General features: G+C 39.0%; 1 protein-coding gene across 2 annotated transcripts in view; it reads left to right on the top strand.

Annotated features, from left to right (window-relative positions):
* PLS1 (plastin 1) overlaps positions 1-21,638 on the top strand; it is a 120,481-nt gene that overhangs the window by 48,607 nt on the left and 50,236 nt on the right. For both annotated transcript variants that reach the window (XM_032264313.1, XM_032264324.1), the window contains exon 2: positions 19,824-19,929. In XM_032264313.1, coding sequence (XP_032120204.1) covers positions 19,860-19,929 — 70 coding nt within the window. In that variant the 5' untranslated portion in view covers positions 19,824-19,859. The remainder of the gene's footprint in view (positions 1-19,823; positions 19,930-21,638) is intronic.

The raw sequence follows: 21,638 nt of genomic DNA, 5'->3' as shown, positions 1-21,638 counted from the left end.
GTAGTACGTGTTAAGTATACTTCTTTACAGACAGGAATGCCTCTTCCCAGGTTTGGGCTTTCTGTTCCATTTCTAACTTTCTGCTGTGTTTAAGATCTGAGGCCTCACTCCCTTGAGGTGTGAATGTTGCCCTGCTCTTACACAGCTTCCCGCTTCATATCTGGTTCTGGAGATTTCTTTTGCTTGCTCTAGATCATCTATCTATTGAAAAAATGTAAATATTTGTATTTTATTCAACATTTCTACATGTGTCCCTTTCACCTCTGTCTAACCAGTCTTTTTTTCTTTGCACAGGTGTATACTTTAAACAAAGTTGGGAATATACTTTACATATTGATAATTTCCTTTTTGGAAACCTGATACCATATGGTGAATTTTTTTCCGTAGTCTTTGAGGACATGATTTTTAATTACTATCTGATCTTCCTTTTATTAGGAGATTTACCATATATTATTAAATAAATTCTCTATTTTTTAGAAGTTTAGGTTGTTTTCATTTTACATTATTTTAAGTAATGATGAAGTAAAGATTTGTACCAAAATTTCTCCACTCATTTTGGGATACTTCTGTAGAATAATTCCTCCAAATGGAATTGTTTCATCAACATTTTTGAAGAAAGCCTTGTTAATTTGAGGCTTTTGAATCTATTGGTGCTAATTTGTGCTACAAAGTTTGTTCCAGTTTTCACCCCTCCAGTGTGGTCTGTCAGTTTGCGCCCCATATGGTGGGGTCCTGTTTCCCAGAACATATTATCCCATTATTATCCTTTTAAAAATATGGTTAATTTTCTGAGCAAGACAGTGGTATTAATGTTTCATTGTTACTTTAATTTTCATTTAGCTTAATGGCCATTTAAAAAGTTTAAATAGATCTGTGATATTTTCACCTTTGCAGCCTCAACCTCCTGGAGCTCAAGTGATCCTTCCACCTGACCCCTCCAAGTAGCTGGGACTACAGGCATGCACACCACACTGGGCTAATTTTTGGATTTTTTGTAGAGATGGGGTTTTGCCAGGTTGCCAAGGGTGGTCTTGAACTCCTGGGCTCAAGCAATCTGCCCACCCCACCACCATCTCTTGCCCCCCACATTTCCAACCCAGGATTACAGGCATGAGCCTATTCCTGACCTTCTTTTGTTATTTGCTGTCTTTCTATGGACTTCCAAGAGAGTTCTCTCTCTAGATGGAAGTTTTAATTGTTAAGGGCAATGATGGGTGAGAGAGGTTGCAACTGTAGAAGCCGAGGAAGGAATTAAATTGCCCAACACAAGAAAAGCTGTTGAGGTGAAGGTTGAGGGAATAAGGTCTTAGAGAAGGGAGACTGGAGCCCAGAAAGGAAGAGCCAGGAGTTATGTCAGGGGAGTTTTAGAGTGATCAGAGAGGAGGTGGCTCTCTCGCACAGAAGAGCTTTGGAGAAAGAACAGTTAAAGGAAATTTTGCAGTTTTGCCCAGTGGTGTGTAAAGTAAATTTTTCTTCTTGATTTTTCCACAAAGTCTTAAGCAAGGCATTTCTCATTAAATGCATTGTGAGTTTGGCTGTATTTGATAGGAATGCATTGAAGCTATGGGTGTGGCCTATGATGGGTACAAGGTAAGAGCCAAATACTTAATGGAGAGAGGTCGAGCAGAAATGAACCTCCTGAAGTAGCCCTGGCAGACATCAGAGTACTGAATCAAGGCTCCGCTCACCAATGAAAAAAGGAGTCCAGTTTTTCCTCTTATATAAGTTCTGGGGTCCTGGTATACATCAAAGAATGGAGAGGGATCTACATGACAACTGGCATTGGCCTTCTAATATTGAGTATGCTTAGAGCTAAGTTTGTTTTAGTTTAGGGAAATAAGGAACATAATCTGAGAGTTATAGACTATATTTTATTAGTTGAACTCTCTTTATCTTCATTTGATCTTGACTAAATTATCAGCAGCTAAGATCTCCTACAGTAGTTGTGCTCTTGTTAATTTCATTTCTTTTCTCATTTTTTTTGAGACAGAGTTTCGTTCTTGTTGCCTAGGCTGGAGTGCAATGGTGCGATCTTGGCTCACTGTAACCTCCACCTCCCGGGTTTAAGTGATTCACCTGTCTCAGCCTCCCAAGTAGCTAGGATTACAGGCATGCACCATCACACCTGGCTAATTTTGTATTTGCAATAGAGACAGGATTTCACCATGTTGGCCAGGCTGGTCTCAAATTCCTGACCTCAGATGATCCGCCCACCTTGGTCTCCCAAAGTTTTGGGATTCAGGTATGAGCCACCATGCCTGACCTCCTCTTTTATTTCTGAAGCTATACAACCCATGGCATATAAACATTAATGCCTATTGTGCCTTAATTTTGCATATAAAATGGTTTTCTTTGGTAGGTTTTTTGTTTGTTTGTTTTTGTTTTTTTTTGAGACAGGGTCTCATTCTGCTGCCCAAGCTGGAGTGCAGTGATGTGATCATCATTCACTGAAGTCTTGACTTCTCATGCTCCTACCTCAGCCTCCTGAGAAAGTGAGACCTGAGATGTGTGTCACCATGCCTGGCTAATTTATTTTTATTTTTCCTAGAGATGGGGGTCTCTCTATGTCACCCAGGCTTATCTCAAATTCCTGGGCTCAAGTGATTCTCCTGACTTGGCATCCCAAAGTGCTGGGATTACAGGCACAAGCCACGGTGCTTGACTTCTTTAGTAGTTTTTTACTTATAGCCCTCTTTTGATGTGCATACTCTTACTTAGCATTGTCAATGACTTGTTCTGGAACATGAAGCATATCATTTTACCCCTCAATCTAAATTCTGTTTTTCTTAATTGTGGAGTGAGGAATGTGGATGGAACTTTATAACTGTTATAAATCATTAAACTTGCGTGTCGTGATCCATTTATGGGGGTAACTTTGTCTAATAATGAGGTAATGGATGTGGAACTGCTTTGGAAAGTATAAAATGCTTGATGAAGTACAGTTAACAGTTTTTCTAACACCAAGACTCTGGTGAGGGACAATTTCCAGAGTTGGTAGTGGGTACTACTTTCCTCCTCCAAAAGCAAAAGGTATAATTGCTTCCTAGTTCTCTGGCAAATATCTGGTTTCCCTAAGGAGCATCTATCTTTTGCAAGCAGTGAAAAACTCTAACCTATTTGGTAGAATACTTCCAAACTCTAACCCGTTTGGTAGAATCTTTCAGTGGTGGCATGTAGACTATTAAGAGAATTCTAAAACATAGATTTGTTAATTAGTTGTATTATTTAAGTAAATTGTGTTACTATGGCTGGGCATGGTGTCTCATGCCTGTAATCCCAGCACTTTGGGAGGCCGAGGCGGGCAAATCATGAGGTCAGGAGATTGAGACCATGCTGGCTAATGCGTTGAAACCCTATCTCTACTAAAAATACAAAAAATTAGCTGGGCGTGGTGGTGTGCGCCTGTAATCCCAGCTACTCAGGAGGCTGAGGCAGGAGAATCACTTGAACCCAGGAGATGGAGGTTACAGTGAGCCGAGATCGTGCCACTATACTCCAGCCTGGGCGACAGAGACTCCATTTCAAAAAAAAATTGTTTTAATAGTTTGATAGTTATTAATACTTTTTTTTTTAAAAAATTGTTATGGCATTCTTTGTGATTCATATTTTTCAGTACCTTTTCAAATCTATAACCTATTGAAACTTACTTAGGATTTTAGGAAATATTTCTATGAATCCTTGAAAAAACATGTATAAGACAATTCCTTCTTTTGTCTTTTAATAGAGAGGGCCAGAGTTGGATTGTGTAGGTTGCAAAATACAGTACCTCAGACTTGCAACTCAGGAAAGCACTGTTTGAAATCTCTGTAAAGAGTGAAAAACTTCAAGTTTTAACCAATGTGTGTTTTGGAGGTTAAAGTTTAAACCCTGACTTGCAAGCATGCTGAGTAGGACTCTTTTGCTCACTTAGACGCAAGTTGCACTAGAATCTCTCTTGTGTTGCTGTGAATCATTTACACTAAAATTATCAGCTAGAACTGGAGGAAAGAGGATTACAAACCAGGAGGTAATACCTGGGTTATTCCAGAGCACTTGGAAGTGACTCACAGCTTCCTGTCCTCTGACAGTTCTTTAGTGTTGGTCTTGAGGCATTCATTCTGAATGAGATATTTGGCATTATAAGCAGTTACAGTCTGAGCATTGTCTCTCTAATGTATAATTTCCTGTTACTAAATAATACATTTAAAATAGGAACAAGGTACTTTTTCAGAAAAAAAGAATGTGATGTAAAAAAATTTGTGTCATTTTTACAAAGTTCATTTAAATCTTTGAATCCATTCCCTGAGTTTCATAAGACAGGTCACACTCTGCCCACACTTCACCCTGGTAGTTCTGTACTGCCAAGTCAGGTTCTAGGGCAGCTTCTAATAGGAGAAGGCCCTAGGATGTATAACATAAGATGTAGGCATGGAAGGGGCTTGATGGAGACCACCAATATAAAGGCAATATGTAATTAAGGATCTGGACTTGGCAGACTCCTTGGGTTCAAATCCCAGCCAGTCTGCCACTTACGTGAAGCTTTTTGGTCTCAATTTCTTTAATTCTAAAGTGTGAACTATGATAATATCAACCTTATAGAGTTGCTGTGAGGATTCAGTGAGTCAATATATGTAGTACTTAGGACAGTGCTCGGCCTATAGTAAACACCCATGAATGCCTTTTATTAAAGGGGTAAGGGAAGTCTCACTTGCTGTGTTTGGGCTGCCACTGTGTATGAGGTATGAATGCTGTGTTTTGTGTTTTTTTTGGGTAGGGAGCTAGGGGGAGATTTTATGAGCCATGTTTATACAACCTTCATATGTTTTTGATTGGATGCAATGAGTTCAGGTCAGGGAAAGATTCTTAGGCTGGCATGCTTGCATTTGCTTAGGATTCAGGTTTAAAACTTCATCTTTGCTTCATGCAAATAAAGAGACTACAGAAGGCAAATGAGTCTAGGAAAAGGTTTTTCTATAGCTTTAGGTCATGTCTTCCTGGTATCCTTTTACACAGGCATGGACATGTGGCTGAAGCTCTGCCAATCACACTCAATATCCTGGGAACTAGACTGGCATCCTCAGATAGCAGTAGAGGCATCTGAAGACAGTGCTGCAAAGCAGCACATCATAGCTCTTACTGTGGAGCTCCATGGAGCTGTCAGGGACCTGTTCTTTGGGAGTCTATTTGTTCAGTCCTCTCTGGATTCTTTGAGCCAATGCCCCAAATCTAGTGCATTCCTTTTTTGACAAACGTTACCAGAATCAGGTTTGTTTGTTGCTTATAGTGAAAATACCTTAACTGGCACAAATAGCAAGCATTGGGAGATTAAATATTTCCATTGTCAGTAGGTAAGGGGACACAGATGAAGCTAAGAGTCCTGGAAGTCGTAGAAAATTCCTTCTTAGAAAACATGGATTGGGCCGGGCGCGGTGGCTCAAGCCTGTAATCCCAGCACTTTGGGAGGCCGAGGCGGGTGGATCACGAGGTCAAGAGATCGACACCATCCTGGTCAACATGGTGAAACCCCGTCTCTACTAAAAACTACAAAAAATTAGCTGGGCATGGTGGCACGTGCCTGTAATCCCAGCTACTCAGGAGGCTGAGGCAGGAGAATTGCCTGAACCCAGGAGACGGAGGTTGCGGTGAGCCGAGATCGTGCCATTGCACTCCAGCCTAGGTAACAAGAGCGAAACTCCGTCTCAAACAAAAAAAAAAAAAAAAAAAAGAAAGCATGGATTAGAGAGAGTGAGAATATCCCTTCTTTTCTGAGGTACATCAGAAGAAATGCATTTTTGACCGATTTGGGTAGAAAAAAGGAGAGTCCTAAGTTGGCCATTATTGGCCTGCTCTAAATGTAGGAGTGTTTGGAGATGGGAGTGGTGATTTTTCATATGCCAGAGATGCAAATGATCAATAGGCAAAAAGACTAACAGAATATTAAAGGCTTTCAAAGAAGTGACACTTTTTGAATAGAATCCTCACCATCATTGCACTGAGAAATTAAAAGTGATGTTGTTAACTAAAATCTATATTTATTGCATCATCTTTTCACCTTACGAGTTTCTTAAGGATAATGGTGTATATTATGGTTCTTCTATACTTAAAAATTACAAGGTGATAAGATGCTATAATATGATATAAATAGTCAAGAACTCTATTTGTCAGATTATGAGTGGTCTGTGAGTAGACCAGTAAAGTTTTTCTCCCTTAGCTGGGATTTGCATCTTTTTCTGTCTGCCTGTTCATTTTTCATGGTCTAGCCAATCAGTAACTCCTCTAGAAAGCCTTCTCTGAATCTTCTAGTCAGATGATTCTTTCTTTCCTGTTTATTTCATTCTAGCCTGTACAATGGTTCTAGTTCATTTTGAGAGCTGACTCTTTAGTAGGGGCTGTGTGGAGGACTGTGTTGGAAAAGGGATCCTGAACCTCTCAAGGCTCAGTGAGAAAGAACTGCCATTGGTGAGGGATGTCTCCAGTGGGTAAGGGAGTCACATATTTGCCATTGCTGTCATCTTTGGTTCATTGACTCCCTTACTAAATTGTAAACTCCTTGAGAGTCAGATCTGTGTGTGAGTCACCATTTGATTGCCTCCAACACTTGGCAGAACACCCAGCACCTTAGATGTTCTCAATAAATCTGTGCTGAAATGAAATGAGGGCAATGAAGAAAAAAATTCATGGTGGAAGTTGAGCTTTGCTCTGAGTTGGGGTAAAGATTTGACTGTGGGAGAATAGAGTTTCTAGAGACAGGAAATAGCATAAAGGAAAGTTGTAGAACAATACAGAAGAGGCCTCAGGAGAAAGAGAAGGCCTTTTTCAAGATGTAGTGGGAAATCAGGATTGTTACAGGAAAGGATTGGAGTCTGTAGGTAAAGATTTAACTAAAATTGTTGAAGCTGTGATCTCATGAAGGAAATTGTTTGAAGTATAGTTTAATGGAGCAAACTAAAAAAGATGAGAAAATTCAGTTGTGGGAGGCATCAGCTTTTGGAATATTTTCCTCCTCCAGGATTTGGAAATAGAGAATTAGGCAGCTTGTGTGATTATGAGCAGCAGTATAGTGACATCATTATTGTCAACTGGAACTTCAAAACAATAATACAAGCAACAAATAGATTTGATAAAGAAGCTCTTATTTCTAATGTTCCTACATAAGGTTTATTTCAGGCCCATTCTTTTGAGAAGCTGTAACTATGTTAGATATCTGACTCTGTATAAAAATGCCTATATGAAAATGAATGGAGAGTTTTGATTTTTTTCAGCTTCATTCACTCCTGAATTCCTGGCTGCCACACATCTTTCTTGATCCCTTTGTGCTTTGAAAGTATTTTATCATGCCACACAGCAAATGATAGTGTGAGTCTCACTGAGATCTGGGTCAGGCACTACTTTGGAAATCTAGCTAACTTCAAGAGACTTGCTGCTCAGTGTACCCGTTTTTGGTAGGATGTTGGCTAAATCTGCTAACATCTTGGACATACCTATTTTTTATTCTTAGATACTAAGTAAATTGCATTTTTCTCTCTATATGCAATACTTTAGAAGTTTCCTGATTTTAATGATTTATTGACTTTGCATGTCATTGCAGCTAAATTGCCCTGCCCTGCCTCATGCCAGAAAGACCTGCCCATTTCTCATAATGTATTACCACTCACTTTGTCATCTTTAACTGAAGGCGAATTAAAAGTTAATAGCAGGCTTGGTGGTGTGTGCCTGTAGTGTCAGCTGCTTGGGAGGCTGAGATGGATCACCTGAGCCCTGGAGTTTGAGGCTGCAGTGAACCATGATCATGACACTGCACTCCAGTTTGTGCAACAGAGTGAGACCTATGTTAAGAGGAAAAAAAAAAAGCCAGGTATGGTGGCTCACACCTGTAATCCTGGCACTTTGGGAGGCTGAGGCAGGAAGATCACAAGGTCAGGAGTTTGAGATCAGGCTGACTGACATGGTAAAACCCCATCTCTACTAAAAATACAAAAAATGAGCCAGGCATGGTGGCTTGTGCCTGTAATCCCAGCTACTAGGGAGGCTGAGGCAGGAGAATCGCTTGAACCCAGGAGGCTACAGTGAGCTGAGATTGTGCCACTGAACTCCAGCCTGGGCAACAGGGAGATTCTGTCTTTAAAAAAAAAAAAAGTGAATAGGAAGAATTTTTCTGGATAAAGGGAAAGGGAAGAAAAAGTACAAAGAAGTCAAAGGTCTAGAGACCTTTAGGCTATGAATATAATCTTTAATACTGCTGATCAATGTGGGAGCAACTATAAACTGACTTCTGTGGTTCACTGATGCACTGAATTTCTAGAATTAGGTGAGGTGGTGGTAAAATACAAATCATGACCAAAGTAATGCCTTTTATCTAGATATAAACTTATTTGGAAAACATAATTATAGTTAATTTTCTTTCCCAATTAAGAATGCCCAAATATTCTCCATCCTTTGAGGAAGTGACTTCCCTCCCATTTTGTTCATGTAGATTATGTCTGTTTTTGCTCTCTGTATATTTAGACACTTGTTGCTGAAAGCAATAGAAACCCAGTTTAAATGGCTTTTGATAAATTGTTTTGAGTAACCACCACCACCACCACCACCATCACCACCAACAACAACAAAACAGTGGAAATCAGGACTCAGACAAACCTGCCAGAATATGTCTTGTCTTTGCTGTTTGTCTTCTGCAGTGTTGGTTTTGACTGCGGCTGCTGCTGTTTTTTTTTGTTTGTTTGTTTGTTTTTTTGAGACCGAGTCTCGCTCTGTCACCCAGGCTGGAGTGCAGTGGCATGATCTCTGCTCACTGCAACCTCCTCTTCCCAGGTTCAAGTGATTCTTGTGCCTCAGCCACCTAAGAAGTTGTGACTACAGGTGCCTGCCCCCATCCCCAGCTAATTTTTGTATGGTTTTGGCTTCTTCTTAGCCTTGTGTTCTCTCTTTGTTAGAGGCATGATGACTGAGCTTCCCTGACCTCTACTTCCTCTCCGGTTCAGGGGATCATGTGGACTCTCATTATAGCGTACTTCACAAAAACCTTGTTATGTCTTGTTGGGTCCAGCTCAGTGTTATGCCTGCTCTTAAAGCAAAATGACTGTAGTCAGGGAATATGATGTGCTGCGTGGCTTGAACCTGGAGCCTTATCCAAAAACGGCGTAGATTTATCATTACAGGTAGAACGTCAGAACTAAAGTTAGGACTGTTGCCAGAAGAAGGGAAATAGTTGCTGAAGGAGAAAACAAAACATGTTGAGGAAATTATACCTGAAGTGTTAATACTGTAACATTATAATCATGGGGCCTTGGGTTACTCAAGTGTTGAATTTTCCCAGAGAGCCAGGGAAGGCCTAAAGTGGGAGTAGGAGTAGGGGAGGTAGGGATATAAATACTAAATGAGAAGAAAAAGATCCTGGGATGCTGGACAGGCCCAGTGCCTGAGTGGGGAAAGACTCTGTGGTTAATAGGCTTGTGCCCTGCTGGCCCCTCATCTTTCAGAGGAGGTGACAGTTGGAAATGCCCCTTATTGGTTTCAGGGATATGATGAGTGGTATAAAACTGAGGTTGGGTTTTGACAAATTATGAAACAAATGTTTTCTTCTGGCCCTCAGTGAAATAATTTGATGGGAATGTTTCTTTTTCTTTTCTCTTTTATTTTAAGAGATGGAGACAGGGCCAGGCAGAATGGCTCACACATGTAATCCCAGCACTTTGGGAGGCCAAGGAGTGTGGATCACCTGAGGTCAGGAGATCGAGAGCAGCCTGGCCAACATAGTGAAACCCCATTTCTACTAAAAAACAAAAATACAAAAATTAGCTGGGCATAGTGATGGGCACTTGTAATCTCAGCTTCTTTGGAGACTGAGGCAGGAGAATCGCTTGAACCCAGGAGGCAGAGGTTGCAGTGAGCCAAGATCACGCCTTTGTACTCCAGCCTGGGCAACAAGAACCAAACTCTGTTAAAAAAAAAAAAAAAAAAAAACTCATTAAAAAAAAAGAGAGAGAGAGAGAGACATGGAGACAGGGTCTCACTGTCTTGCCCAGGCTGGATTCAAACTTCTGGCTTCAAGCAATGCTCCCACCTTAGCCTTTTGAGTAGCTGGGACTACAGGCACATGCCCTTGTCCCCAGCTGATGGGAATGTTTCTAAAGAAACACACAGCATTTCCATCAAGGCCCCATGGGAGGCCAGTGAGTGAACAGAATCAAGAAGGTGAGGAACCAAACTTAATAGGCTGCAGGACTCATCTGGCACACACAGTGCTTTATTATAATTCAAATTGTTTGCCGAAGTTTAAAAATCATATTTCACATAAAAATATGGATCTAGGCCGGGCGCGGTGGCTCAAGCCTGTAATCCCAGCATTGTGGGAGGCCGAGGCGGGTGGATCACGAGGTCAAGAGATTGAGACCATCCTGGTCAACATGGTGAAACCCCGTCTCTATTAAAAATACAAAAAATTAGCTGGGCATGGTGGCACGTGCCTGTAATCCCAGCGACTCAGGAGGCTGGGGCAGGAGAATTGCATGAACCCGGGAGGCGGAGGTTGCGGTGAGCCGAGATCGCGCCATTGCACTCCAGCCTGGGTAACAAGAGTGAAACTCCGTCTCAAAAAAAAAAAAAAAAAAAATATGGATCTCTGACTTCCCTTGAAAAATCAGAAGATCTAGCAACCCTGGGCCCCATTCCTCTTGGCAGCAGACCACTGGAGCTCAGCAGTGGCTGCCCCCTTTCAGAGCCCTTTCCATCCCCTACCAGGCCTGAATCACATTTGTGACTTTCCCTGCCTAGCCCTTGTAGGCTTAGAGACCTGGATGGGATTTCCAGGGAACAGGCATTATGGACGCATTAGGGAAGGGGTAGATTGGGGAGTCAAATAGTAAGGGGCCTCTTTCTTCATCCAGGACTTCAGGAATCAGGAAGAATGTTCATGGCTGTAGATTGGAAGTGTTGCTGAGCTTGGGGCCATGGGGCATCACTGTTCAGCAGGTCCTTAGAAGAACTGATGATTCCCACTTTGTAGATTCTAATTTCCTCTGCTTACAAGTTACCTACATTCACCCAGTGTTGGATTTAGAGAGGACTTGAGGCTTCAGGAAACAACTGGAGACTAAGTCATTCCCTTTCTTTCACCCCTACCAATAGTTCCAGTCAGTCACCTATGGATACCTTTTATCGTGTGACGGTTAGTAAATCCTACTTTGCACCTTTTATATATACTTTTAATCTAGTTTCCTATTTTTCAGCTGAGAAAACTTGCTAACCTTGGCTCTATTAGAAAAGAGGCAAGGATTGTCATGCCCTTTGGACAGGCTGCAGTGAGGGAGCAGTACCCTTGTCCTCAAAGGCACAGCAAATCCATTAGTGCATCAATCTGAGTGGAGCCGAGGGCACAGGGTAGGTGGCCGGGGTACCAAAGTGAGGCACACGTTTCACATTGTCCCTCTTTGCCTAGGGCATCCCTTCCATATGTACTTCCTCAGTGACCATTTGAAGTGTTTGGGTTTCAAAACTAAATACTGCCTGTTTGGTGTTAACCATGGATAATGGAGAGAACTCTGGGATAAGGGCATTGTGAGAAGAGACTATGTTGTTGTTGTTTTTGGCATGCTGATTTAACCATTCAATAAGCAAATCTAACTCTGCACGCTCATTCAGTTGCACAAGTCAAATAACATTTGAACCTCTGTGCTTGAGTGACCAAATCCCATGTATTAGAAAGTAAAGTCAAAGCTGTCGTACCAGCAGCTTTGGCTTCAATATGTTGTCTTTCCTTGGGAAAGTTATTTCTTCTAAGTCCTTGTGTATAGCCTTTTTTTGGGTCCACGTCCATATTTTTCTTCACCAAAAATTTGCTGACTCACTGTATGTTTTTACATTGATATTCTGGTAACTGCTGCCCCTGACTTGTACTGAGCTTTAATGAAAAAAGGGATAATTTTGCTGCAGTGTGAATCCTTCTCATACCAAATGCTTTTCCAAGAACATGTATCTGTTTTCTTCAAGTCTTTGGTCTTTGTGTTTCTCTTATTCTTGTTTTCTCTTAAACTCATGCATGTGAGTGTATGTGCACATACGCATTTTCTCACCCACCCCTTTTAGCCTTCTTTCTACATCACCACTCCATATGATACAATTGCACTGGTTACAGTTAGTTCAGAAATTTTTTTTTTGAGATGGTCTGGCTCTGTTGCTGAGGCTGGAGTTAACAGCAACCTACACCTTCTGTGCTCAAGCAATCCTCTCACCTCAGCCACCAGGGCATCTGGGACTATAGGCGTAAGCCACCATGCCCGGCTAATTTTTATACTTTTTTTTTTTAGTAGAGATGGGGTTTTGCCATGTTGCCCAAGCTGGTTTCCATCGCCTAAGCTTAAGTGATCTGTCCACCTCAACCTCCCAAAGTGCTGAGATTACACGTGTTAGCCACCACACCTGGCCGTAGTTCAGAAACTGCTAATCCAAAAGCCATATATGATATATGCTGAATAACTACAATAATAAGTGGTGTATAGTATAATAAGAGACCCCTTTATATCCAGATTTAAACAGAAAGTGAATTAGAAGATGATTCTAATTTGTTCATCAAAGAGTAATAATCATAAGATTATACTATTTACAAAAAATCAATTTTGATTAAACTTTTCAGGCATTTACAGTTGAACCTGATAAGCACTATATTGAGTATAGTTTTCAGAGAAACTGATTCTTACTCATCTTTATATCTTCATTTAGCCCAGCCAAATAGGATGTATTTGTTGTATACATGAATGAATGAATTTAAACTCCAAGACTTTTCTACTATTTACTTAAAAGCTCCAATATGTAGCCCCCAGCAAGGGGCTTTTAAGTAAATAGTAGAAAAGTCTTGATGGTAAGTCTAACTGCCACTGAAGGCCAGTCCCAAACTGCAAATGCACGGGAATATAATGACCATGGCTGCTCATAGAGATGACCATGGTGGTGGCCTGTGTGGTGAGGCAGTAGGGAGGGGATGTTGGTAAGTCTTCTCTGTTCTCTGCTTCGCTAGATTTCTTTGTTTATATATCTAGTGTTTGCACAAGAGGATCAGAGCTTAAAAGCTTCACCTAGGGAAGAATGAAGACTATATCATTAACTCCTTTCGAAAATGATTAGGAAAAAGTTTACCAAAAAATTATCTTTTTGAGACAGTATCTTGCTCTGTTGCCCAGGGTAGAGCGCAATGGCACGATCATAGTTCGCTACAGCCTCAAACTCCTGGGCTCAAGTGATCCTCCCGCCTCAGCCTCTCAAGTAACTAGGACTATAGGTGTCTACCACCATGCCTGGCTAACTTTTTTTTAAGATACACATATATACACACACACACACACACACACACACACACACACATTTTTTTTTTTTTAGAGAGTATTGCTCTGTCATCAGGCTGGAACGCAGTGGTGCAATCTCAGCTCACTGCAACCTCTGCCTCCTGGGTTCAAGTGATCCTTCTGCCTCAGCCTCCTGAGTAGCTGGGACTACAGGCACATGCCACCACGCCCGGCTAATTTTTGTATTTTTAGTAGAGATGGGGTTCCCCGTGTTGGCCAGGATGGTCTTGATCTCTTGACCTTATGATCGGCCTGCCTCGGCCTCCCAAAGTGCTGGGATTACAGGTGTGAGCTACCGCACCTAGCCACTTAAAAATATTCAGGGGTCAGTAGACATTACAATTAACTAAAGAAAATCTGATAAAAACTAGACAGGTTGATTTGGAATGTGAATGCTTACTTTGTCCGAAATGAATGATACAGCTCCCTGTTGTGAAATGTGGTTGAATAAGGAAATTGCTAGACATATAGATGAAAATATTTTGCAGGTTTTCCTTTACACTAGAAGGAAAATTCTTCAACTATTTCTTAGCTGTTCTTTTTTTTTTTTTTTTTTTATACATAGTGATGTGTTTCAGTGACCTTGTGATCTTTAAACTTGTAATGGAGGACTGAAAATAGGAAGTAACATAGGAAAAGGGAAGGGCTGCGGTGAGAGAGAGAATAATTTGCAAAGAAGGAGAGTAAGACATGGGTTACCAGTAGAACTTCTACTCCCCAGAGATACTGAAATATTCTGGAACCTCTGATCCAAGTCAGTTCTCCAGAGAAACACTATCAAGGCTTTTTTCATAAAAGTCAGATAAAAGAAATATCACATTTCTTGATATTCGTTCAAGCAACTTTATTTTTATTGTCATGCTTCATTCTGCCCAAATACTGCCACGTCTTTCTCATGCAGCTGGGATCTGCCCCTCAGCCTCTGTTTTCCTGGGGTCTAATATAGAACAAAAGGCTGAGAGGAAGCACTTCTATTCCCCATCATCAATCTTCAGTGGCTACCTGGGAAACACCCCTTGGCTTAGTCTGCAGATTCTTTCTGGTGAGGTTCTGTTGCACCTGCCACCCCTAGGGCAGCAAGCAGCACCCACAGATTTCCCTTCCTCCCTGTGGGGGCAATCTTTCCCTCTCTCTGCCTTCCTCATCTAGTGGTTTCTCAGAGGTGGCCTCTTCCCCCTGACTCCATTGCCAGGATATCCAACCTAAGTAAGCCCTCTGGCAGGTTCATGCTTCTTCCTAAAGGCTGAGAGATTCTAGACTGGTTCTACCTTCTTTGCTGCCAGAGTCCCTCAGACAAGAAAGTGTTACTGCTTTAATTGAGGAGGAAAAAGAATAAACACAATTTAACATTTCAATAAATTATTGTGCCACAATAATATTAATTATTTTAATTGTTCAAGATTGAAGTACTTAAAAGAAGTTTCCCAAAGCCTTGGTACAATTTCCCCTGTTAAAAAACATATTCTTGGTCAATTTTATTTTTTATTATTTTTATGGCCCGATTTTCCTTTATTAGTGGCTTGTGGCTTTGTATTAAGAAGCGTTCTTTTTTCTCTTTAAGAATAATTTTTTATAATGCCTTAAACTTATGAGTAAGAATATTTTTTTATAATATGAATTATTTAAAGCAAAAGACTGAAGTAGAGAATCAGTATAACCTATGTCCATGTACTCACTTCCTAGATTGAGCAGATATACATTTTGCCATAATTGCTTCAACTATCTCTTTAAAAATGATGTAACAGACTGGGCACATTGGCTCATGTCTGTAATCCCAGCACTTTGGGAGGCTGAAGCTGGCAGATCACTTGAGGTCAGGAGTTCGAGACCAGCCTGACCAATATGGTGAAACCGTCTCTACTAAAAATAAAAAAATAAAAATTAGCCAGTTATGGTGGTGGGCGCCTGTAATCCCAGCTACTCAGGAGACTGAGGCAGGAGAATTGCTTGAACCTGGGAGGCAGAGGCTGTAGTGAGCTGAGATTATGCCACTGCATTCCAGCCTGGGCGACAAAGTGAAGTTTCCTCTCCAAAAAAAAAAAAAAAAAAAAAAAAAACGCTATTCTGAATTGTGTTATTCTCATGTGTGTTTGGTTTTACTACATATGTATGGCATCATAAGCAACACATATAATATTTTGTGTTTTTATAATTTACAACAAATAGTATGCTGTATGTATACTTTAGCAGTTTGCTTTTTTCATTTAGTATATTTTTGAGAAACAGATGTGATTCATTTATCTTGCTAATGTATAAATATTGATTAAATAGTAATGTAAATATAGTTGGAAGAATTAACATTTTAAGGGCCTGGTTTACTGGTTATTCACACTTTAGTGTTAAGTAGCCATCATTCCCTTCTTTAAAACTAATGTAGGAGTCCTAATTGAACTACATGTAGAACTTGAGAACTTGGGCACTAGGAAAAGATTTGCTTTTGAATCTCTTATTTCGTCTACCTTCCTTGGGCAGGTCACCTTATCTCTGTAGGCCTCAAATATACATTTTTAAGGGATGATACTGGTACCATCAGTAGAGCAGATGAATGCGTAGTAAGGTCATGTATGTGAGGAGGTTAGCACAGTTCTCAACCCACTGAAAGCCCTCAGTAAAGATTTGCCATTACATTTTATATTTTTAGGTGAGGAAGAATAAGGGAAAAAGGAAATTTTGGAGGATGGATAGAGGAAAAGCTGGCTGACCTAAGTCAGGGGCTAGCTTGAGAAGTCGGAATTTCAAGTGAAAGGGCCACTGTGGAAGGTGGGAAAATAGAATAGCTGGGAAATGAAAAGGTACCTTTGTGGAAAGCTATATATTATTTCAATCTTTTAATCATAGATTTTGCTTTGTAAAGATATATAGGTGCTCTTATTTAAAATGGTCACATACAGGTACTGTATATATAATTTTATCATTATTTATCAGCATCTAGTAATGTGTACCTTCAGCAGTATTTGTTTCATTTTAAAACAATCTTTTACCAAAATTGCCTTTGTTTTTCTTGTTTTTCAGTTATTTGTTTTGGTAGACTGATAGTAAAAAACTGAATACAAAAAGCGTATAATGAAGAATAAGCCTCTTCCCACTCTGCCTCCAATTCTCCATTTCTCCTAGATCAGTTCCTCTTCCACTTTTCTTTAAGCACAATCATTCTAAGTAGAACCTTCTTTCACCAATTAAAGCCTATTTTTTCCTCGCCTGATCCTCAAGTGTACCATGACACAACCAAATATATATTTGTAAAGTTAAAGAAGCACATTCTAAAAGAGACTTTTTTCAATTTAGATAAAATTGGATTTGATCTTTTATCCTCCCTCAAATTTCTTCCTTGAGACTTTTAAAAGTTTTCCAAAGTTAGAGCAGTTCTTTATGATTGACAGAATCTTAAACCCTTCTTAGAACAGTTTCAGGGAAAAAGGCAGTAGAAACAACTCTAAATTACCATGAGACTAGCAGGGTGAAAATCACAACTGTTACCATTTTTTTGTATCCTTCCAGAAAACGTTTTACAAACATAAAACTGATATTATCAGTCTCCTTCCTCCTGCCACACTTAGTTTTCTGCATCTTGCTTTGTTCTTTTGAGATTACAGATGCTTCTTAACTTACAGAGGAGTCCCATTCCAATAAACCCATCGTGAGTCAAAAATGCATTTTGTACACCTAATCTACTGAACCTTATAGCTTAGCCTCGCCTACCTTAAACGTGCTTGGAATGCTTACAGTAGCCTAAAGTTGGGCAAAACTTTGAAAACATGGTAAATGTAGAGTAATGGTTGTTCACCCTTGTGATCCTGTGGCTGACCGTGGCTCACTACCTCTGCCCAGCATGTTGAGAGTATCATACTGCTCTCTGCTGATTGTGTGTAACTTTCCGCACCATTGTGAAGTTGAAAAATTCTAAGTCAAATCATTGTAAGTTAGGAGCTGACTGTGTATCTTGAAGACCCTTTTATATTTTTCTATTTGTTTCATTTTAATGACAAAGGATTCAAAGCAACATCTTTACACTTATTAGCTATAAAAACAAAACTTTAAAGATAGGAAACAATGTTGTATGGGTAAATTGCTCTTCTGATAAGTATACATGTTGCTTTTGCCTGATTACAGGAGACTAAAAATATTTTATGTAATTAACAAATGATATAAATTTGAATAGGCATGTGCAAAGACTATAACCCCAAGTTTATTTTCATAGTTTCAAATGCAAGGTCAACACAAATACTGTTAATTTGCAGCCTTTCTGTGGAGTGCAAATGCTAAAATTGGGTCACTATTTTTAAAACTTGAGGCAAGGAATAGAACACATTTTGAATACAGGAAAGGATATACAGGATGACTGAAACCTCAGAGATTCAAAGCCAGCCATGACACAAGTAGCATTTTGCAGACCCAGGGAATTATGCTTAACAAGTCCTAAAAAAACCGATTTAATCTCTTTAAACACAAAATAAGTATGCCTGTAATAGTTTTAAATATAGTAAAGCCTTCTAACAGTGAGAATTCAATGAAATGAGTATTTAATGCTAACATGTAAGAAACTGCATCTGGGGAGTAAGATGACTTCCATTTACTCCTTTTTCTACTGACTTGAGCTCTTTAGACTTTTTTTTTTTTAAGTGTAGAATTAAATAGAAGACAATACTGTATTTAAAACAAGACCAAAAGATTTAATTGCACATTTAATTAGAACCAGGCTCCAGAAAAATTGTAAGAGATAGAAATCTGTGATTTTGAAAGAACATCAAAATTCCTGAATAAATTTGTGTACATATCACAAATGAACCATACTCTTAGAGGGCTTCACACAGTTTACTATAATTTTTCAATGATCAATGATAATTTTCAGTGAATAAATTATTTTGAAAATTGGTGTGCTTCACTAAAAAATTAGGGATGATATTGAACCTTCTATATAAATACAAGTATATTAAAAAAAAGTATATTAAAAAAAAGGATTTTCCACTTAGCTGCTTTTATAAAGCACTTGCTTTCACTTATTTCCTGAGGCACATATTAACTGTCTGATAGAACTAGGTGTATATGAGGAATACAGTATCATTTGTATTCATCTTTAGTTTTACACTGAATAGACAAGCCACTAATGTATTTTAAAAATAAGAGTTGCAGCTGCTCTGTGGAGTAGCCATTCTTTTATTCCTTTACTTTCTTAATAAACTTGCTTTCACTTAAAAAAATGAGAGTTACATTGCTAGATATTGGAAGTCTTAAAAATGTAAGTAATTCTACTTTTAGATATTTATCACACAGAAGAAACATGAAGAAGAACAAAGATTTATCTGCAAGGATGTTCATTGAAGCATAATTTGTAATGAAAAATTAGAAGTAGTGCAAATACTCTGAAAGAGGGGACTTACCAAATAAGTTATGATATAGTAATATGCAGCCATTAAGCATTATGTTGATGAACAGCATGAAAACATAGTGACAATGTGTTAGTACAAAATAATATAGTATAGTCACATTGTTCTCACCCCAAGAAAAGGTACACATGTGCTTTGAAAGTAGGTCAGAAGGATAAAGATGAGGAAAAGACATTTGTCGCTGTTTCTGGATAGTAGGATTATGAGTAATATTAATTTTCTGTTTGGGACATTTGTTATCAATTATTTTCTGCAATGAACACATGCCACCTTGTGACTTTTCTTATAGCCCAGTTTTACATCATTTTTTCCTTTTTAGTTTGTCTTACCTACTCAGAATAAGAAGGGCCCCACTCAACCAAGGCAAGAGGACTACTTGAGGCTAGGAGTTCAAGACCAGCCTGTACAACAAAGTAGGATCCTGTCTCTACAAAAAACTTAAAAAATTAGCTGGGTACAGTGGTGCATGCCTATAGTCCTAGCTATTCAGGAGGCTGAGGTGGGAGGATCACTTAAGCCTAGGAGTTTGGGACTGCAGTGAGCCACAATCGACAATCATCCCACAAAAAAGATAGGAACCCACAGACCCTCAGAGACCTCACACAGGGTAGTGGGAGGTGTGGCAATGGTTGGATATTGTAAAGCTGAGTGTTAAAACCACAAATCCATTCTAAGATAAGCAGACTCTAACTTTACCTTTTTTGTGGGCATTATTTGTGTCTTTAAAAATTTTACTTTCTGTCCTTATATTGTATATTTATAAATGCTATACTTTTCTCAAACTTGAAATGCAATGTTTATTTTCCTGAAATTGTGGGGTAAAATGCAAATAGAAATTAATATTAATTAATTCGGCTTTTGAGAAATTTCTGTGTAAAAGCTCAAGGTATGAAAGCCAGGTGTTTCTTCCCCTTACTGAGTCTCAGTTATAGTTTGGCTGGTCTGTGCTGAGGGAGTGTTACCAGGGGACCTACTCCTATTTGTTCTTTGTCAGCCAGAGCTCATAGATAATTCCTTCTAGAGAATGAGACTTCCTGTTTACTTTATATTGCTTAGATAAATATTTCCAAAGGCTTCATGTTCTTTTTTTTTTTTCTTATATATATAATATTGCTTTTTCTAGATACAAAGACCTGAAGATAGTCTTTTCTGTTCAAAGATGGAAAACAGCACTACTACCATTTCTCGGGAGGAGCTTGAAGAACTACAAGAAGCATTTAATAAAATAGGTATGCTTGAGAAAAAGTAAATACGATATTACTGGTCTGATTGATGTCAGACTTCAGGAATGGAACAATACCTTTATTTCATCTACCACCACCCAATTACCTCCAGATTTATTCCTTTTTTTTCTGTCTAGGTTTCACTGGCTTCTTTCTTTCTGAAAGATAAGCTAAGACTGGCTTGAATTTCTAGGTGAATTGGACTTTGAGTTCTTTGATCATTTCTTTGTAGAGAATAATCCAGGTTAATGAATGATGATGTAACTGAATACACTTAACATGGTATCCTTATTACAGAGGAAAAAGTATATAAAAATACTTCCTTGTGTATAAAATGAACCCTGGCCATTTTTGTCACTAACAATAACACTTTCTGACTTCATGCAGAATATTTTTAAAATCTTGGTATTGTTTTAAATGCCATATGTCTCATTTTCCTTCTCCCTCATGCATAATTTAGAAAGTATTGTTTTTAAAGGCTGTATGCTTATTTTTCTTCTTTCGCTTTTTATAGCCATTTAATGTTTTGTCTTTATGACATTATCATTTTGACAGTTTTGTATTTTTCTTCCAAAAAATTTTCCTCATACTGGATCTCAATTCTTCTGCAGTTTGCTCTTAGGAAACCCACGGTAAACAAGGAGAATATAAATACCATTTTTTGCTTTAGTCTGCAAATGCACACAAGTGAAAGGTGCACCCAGTGAAAGGTGAGCACAGTGAATAGACAGTGGGACAATGACACCACCACGTTTGCCCCTTACTCATCAAGCTCCTTCTCTAGTGTAATACAGCCCTCCATGAAAAACAGTCATATAGTGGATCAGGGAGGAGAAAATGATCACCGTTGATCTTGTGCTTAGATTTCTCACAAACCTAATAATGACTAAAATTAATGTGAATAAAATATAATGTAGAATGAGTTTTATAGATCCATACAAAGAAAAAGATACAAGTTTAAAAAATAAAGCACTCAAAAAAAAACCCATAAAACTCAGGAGTCTCATGTTTTACAAATCACTGCTGTGAAATAAAGTAAATTCTGCAAATCTCTGGGCTCTTCCATTTCTCCCTAGGAATGGCATATTTGTCATTAGAGCATTGTATGAATATGGTACAATTTTCAGAAAACAATCATACATTTTATAGAGAATTGTATGTAATGCCCAGAGTCTTTTCAAGATAAAAATTGGGCAATTGTTGATACATTCTGCTCATTTCAAGCATTGAAACACAGGAAGTAATAAAAATGTGTCTCGTAATTTGATATTTCTGTTACTTAATTTTTTTTGTTTTTGAGACAGTCTCGCTCTATCACCCAGGCTGGAGTGCGGTGGTGCAATCTCAGCTCACTGCAACCTCTGCCTCCCAGGTTCAAGCAGTTCTCTTCCTCAGACTCCCGAGTACCTGGGATTACAGATGTCCACTACCACGCCCAGCTAATTTTTGTATTTTTAGTAGAGATGTGGTTTCACCATCTTGGTCAGGCTGGTCATGAACTCCTGACCTCATGATCCACCCGTCTAGGCCTCCCAAAGTACTGGGATTAAAGGCATGAGCCACCATGTCTGGCCTGTATTTCTGTTATTTTACAGATGCAGTTTAGTAGCTTGAATAAAAGTTTTACCTAGGTGTTAGTAAAATAAATGAATTAGTAATATATTTGCTTTGTTTCGCACACTAACTTTACTCTTTTTTTTTTTTTTTTTTTAGTT

Source organism: Sapajus apella, unplaced genomic scaffold (genome assembly GCF_009761245.1).
Source record: "Sapajus apella isolate SASKATOON/1434 unplaced genomic scaffold, GSC_monkey_1.0 scaffold4, whole genome shotgun sequence".
In the NCBI taxonomy this organism is placed as follows: domain Eukaryota; kingdom Metazoa; phylum Chordata; class Mammalia; order Primates; family Cebidae; genus Sapajus; species Sapajus apella.
Note: the sequence above shows the minus strand (reverse complement) of the source record. Positions and strands in the feature narration are given on the sequence as shown.